Source organism: Lontra canadensis, unplaced genomic scaffold, assembly GCF_010015895.1.
Source record: "Lontra canadensis isolate GAN:19392208 unplaced genomic scaffold, GSC_riverotter_1.0 scaffold176, whole genome shotgun sequence".
Lineage (NCBI taxonomy): Eukaryota > Metazoa > Chordata > Mammalia > Carnivora > Mustelidae > Lontra > Lontra canadensis.
The window spans coordinates 1,216,075-1,219,741 of NW_022631170.1; the positions used below are offsets into that span (position 1 = coordinate 1,216,075).

Below are 3,667 nucleotides of genomic sequence, written 5' to 3' on the forward strand. Positions count from 1 at the left end.
GAAGAACCAATTATCAGTTGTGCAATCTATTGTTTCATAAATAAATAGAATATATGTAGAATATTACTGCTGGCAAATGAGCTCAAAATTTTTAAACTAGTGTATTAGAATGTCCTAAATGGTATTCAGAATCCAGACCGTTAGCCATCTTAATTTTATACAGTGAAAAACTAAAAATAACTTCTCCAACCCTTCAAAAATGTCCTTAGCTTTTTGGTATGTTTTAGAAATGTCATTACTTAAAGTTTCAATATTGATAGAGGGGTATTGTAGGTCCCCATTCATGTCTCATTGTTCTTATTTTATTTAAAGTTCTAAGACAGAAAGAAAGGAAGAAAGAGGCTGTCATAGGATTTGGTAATGTTTCTAGACCCAAGGGAGAAGACATTCTAAAGAGAGGTGGTGTTTCAATTTATTCTTATTAGATTTGTTTGCAATGTGGGCAAATGCTGGCAATGATTCAATTCTCAATTAGGTTGATTTTCAAAATTTTAAAAATCTTAAATCAATGTGATGCTTTAAAATATTTTGCTTTTTTTGGATAAGAACAATTTGTTTGTAGTAACCCATTTTATACAGTTGTATTAAGTCATTTTTTGAAAAACAGTTCAATGTACAAAATTCATAAATGGACACTGAACTTTCTGATTATGAAACAACATTTCTTTGTGGCTTTGAGTAAATTTCTCTATATTATAGACCTTCAAAACTCTATAAATATAGTGAATAAAAATGTATGCACATTTTAAAATGTGGGGCTGGTTTAAAAGGTCTTTTCAGGAACTAGCAAGAACAAACATTCTCCTTCTGATTTTTGTTTGTTTGTTTTTGTTTTTGAGAAGGAGAGAGAGGAAAGAGAGGGGTAGCAGGTAAAGGAGGAAGAGAGAGAATCTTAAGCAGGTTCATTCCAAGGAAGGATTCTCACCAGGGGTCATTCAGTCACTGGAAGGAAGTTCTCCCAGTAACATCTGCATTAGCCTGCTATATGAATAAGATAACAACTTCTACTGTGCAAAACCACCAAGATTCCAGAGATTGTTATGACTGCTAACATTATTTTCTTTAAGATTTATTTATTCATTTTAGAGAGAGGGAGGGGAGGGGTAGTAGAAGGAGAGTAGATCCAAAGCAGATCCCCATATGAAGTTGGAGACTGATGCTGGGCTCGATCTCACAACCCTGAGTTCTTGACCTGATCTGAAATCAAGAGTCAGTGACTTAACTGACTGAACCATCCAGGCACCCCTCTTAAAATTTTTGTGTAGACAAGAATAACTATCACAAGTTCTATTGGTGTATTTCTATAATTTTATATTATTTTCCTATTTTCTCTATAAAAATTTCATACAGAGTTACATGCATAAGAGAAAGAGATACTGAAGAAAAGATGTCTGAGGGAAAAAAAAAACAAAAAGAAAACTAGCAGAGGAATTGAAAGAGAATGGGTTAAGAAATGATATTATACAACAAGAACAGCTATATTTGGTCTGTGTATTTTGTGATTTCTGTTTATTTTATTAGATAACATGCATCTTTACCTGGATCAGATTTAAGAAAATGCTCAATTTTACTGATGTGACAGAATTTATTCTTTTGGGATTAACCAGTCGTCCTGAACTACAACTCCTTTTCTTTGTGGTGTTCTTACTGGTCTACATTATCACACTGATTGGGAACATTGGCATGATCATACTAATCAGGATCAGTCCCCAGCTCAACAGCCCCATGTACTTTTTCCTCAGTCACTTACCTTTTGCAGATGTGTGGTTCTCCTCTAATGTCACGCCGAAGATGTTAGAAAATCTAGTAGCTGAGATCAAAACCATTTCCTATCCTGGCTGTATAGTGCAGTGCTTTTTCTTCATTGCCTTTGTCCACGTAGAGGTGTTCATCCTTGCTGTGATGGCCTTTGACAGATACCTGGCAATTGGCAACCCTCTGCTCTATAGCAGCCGGATGTCAAGGATCATCTGTATTCGACTGATCTCTTTTCCTTATCTATATGGCTTCTTCATTAGTTTGATCTCAACACTGTGGACACATGGTTTGTACTTCTGTGGGAACATTGAGATCAACCACTTCTACTATGCAGACCCAGCCCTCATCAAAATGGCCTGTGCAGGAACCTTCATCAAAGAATACACCATGCGCACCTTGGTAGATCTCAACTTCTTTTATTCCTTGCTAGTCATTATCATCTCCTACATATCTATCCTCATTGCCATCTTAAGGATGCGCTCCGCAGAAGGAAGAAAGAAAGCCTTCTCCACATGTGGTTCACACTTGACAGCTGTCGCTATATTTTATGGAACCCTATTCTTCATGTACCTCAGAAGTCCAAAGGAAGGGTCTGTGGAACAGGGCAAGATGGTGGCTGTGTTTTACACCACAGTAATTCCTATGTTGAATCCCATGATCTACAGTCTCAGGAACAAAGATGTAAAGGAGGCCATGAGCAAAGCAGTCAGTAGAACAATTTTAACTAAATAAAACGGAAACCTCAAATGCAGAATGAGACCCATAGTTCACTAGGCATGTAAATTGACTTTCAAATCATTCTGAGAAAATTTGTTATTTCTGTTTTCAATAAATAGACAAAGAATACATAATTGAGACAGGAGTAATAGCACCAAGAAAAGGGAGGCATATTGTAGACCAGACTCTCTGGGTCTCTGAGAACTGAGATGATAAGATGTGTTGACAATAGCATCCATTCTTTCCCTTTCACCCAATGTCAAATTCAGTAGTTTATTTTGTGACTGGGAATGTTTGTTCATGGCTTCTCAATACCTCACTAGTCACTCTTTTGAGTATGATTTTAAAAGAACTGTAATGGTCTCTTCTTGCACCTAGAATAGGTATTGGTTTGAGATGATAGGCTATTATCTTAAAATGCTTCAGTTGAATATAAATTCACCAGGAGGCATTGTTAAAATTGGAGACGACATCCCTGACAATTGGATATTTTATGTAGGATATGATATCATAAGATTTATATAACCATGGTAATTAATGTAACTATACTAGATGATTGTCTGCCTTTCAGATATATAATAATTAATTCAATAAACTTCATTTCTAGTGAACATACTTGACATCCTATGGTATCCATTTAAGATCCATTTTATGTCTTTTCTTACAATGACTATCAGAAGGTGATAACACAATCTCAGTGAGTTTTGGAACTTGGATTGTATTTCAATAAATACATTTCAACAAGTTACCTATAGAAAATTTGGGGGAGTGTAGAGATAGCTTTACTCTTTTTTTTTCTTATATGTTTTTTTAAATAGTTCAATTGGGTTTGGTGGCAGTGAGAAACTATCGAACCCTTAGTGTTTCTAGCACTTGCCTTTGTATATCTTGTCACATGACTCATATCAGACTTTCAAGTGAACACACCATTGTTCATATATAACACAAGATCTATCTTTTTTTTAGAATATTATTGCCTCAGTTTCAAAAATGCTTTTTAAAAAAAAATAAAGGTTTCGAGGCAGGAACAGCTAAATGTTATTGTGATTTACAAAATCTATAATCTTTTTCACAAGTTTAACAAGTTTCACAAGTATACACATGTATCTGTATGCATATTTGTATAGTGTGTATGTTTATGTGCTACTAGAAAGTGCTATCCAGTTGACTACTCTGAAGTAGTTTTCAGAGT

General features: G+C 35.0%; 1 protein-coding gene across 1 annotated transcript; it reads left to right on the forward strand.

The window, feature by feature from the left end:
• The first annotated feature begins 1,557 nt into the window (after window positions 1–1,557).
• LOC116860459 (olfactory receptor 5M3-like) lies at window positions 1,558–2,490 on the forward strand. The gene has a single exon (XM_032846514.1). The coding sequence runs from the start codon at window positions 1,558–1,560 to the stop codon at window positions 2,488–2,490; it is 933 nt and encodes a 310-aa protein (XP_032702405.1).
• The last annotated feature ends 1,177 nt before the right edge of the window (window positions 2,491–3,667 follow it).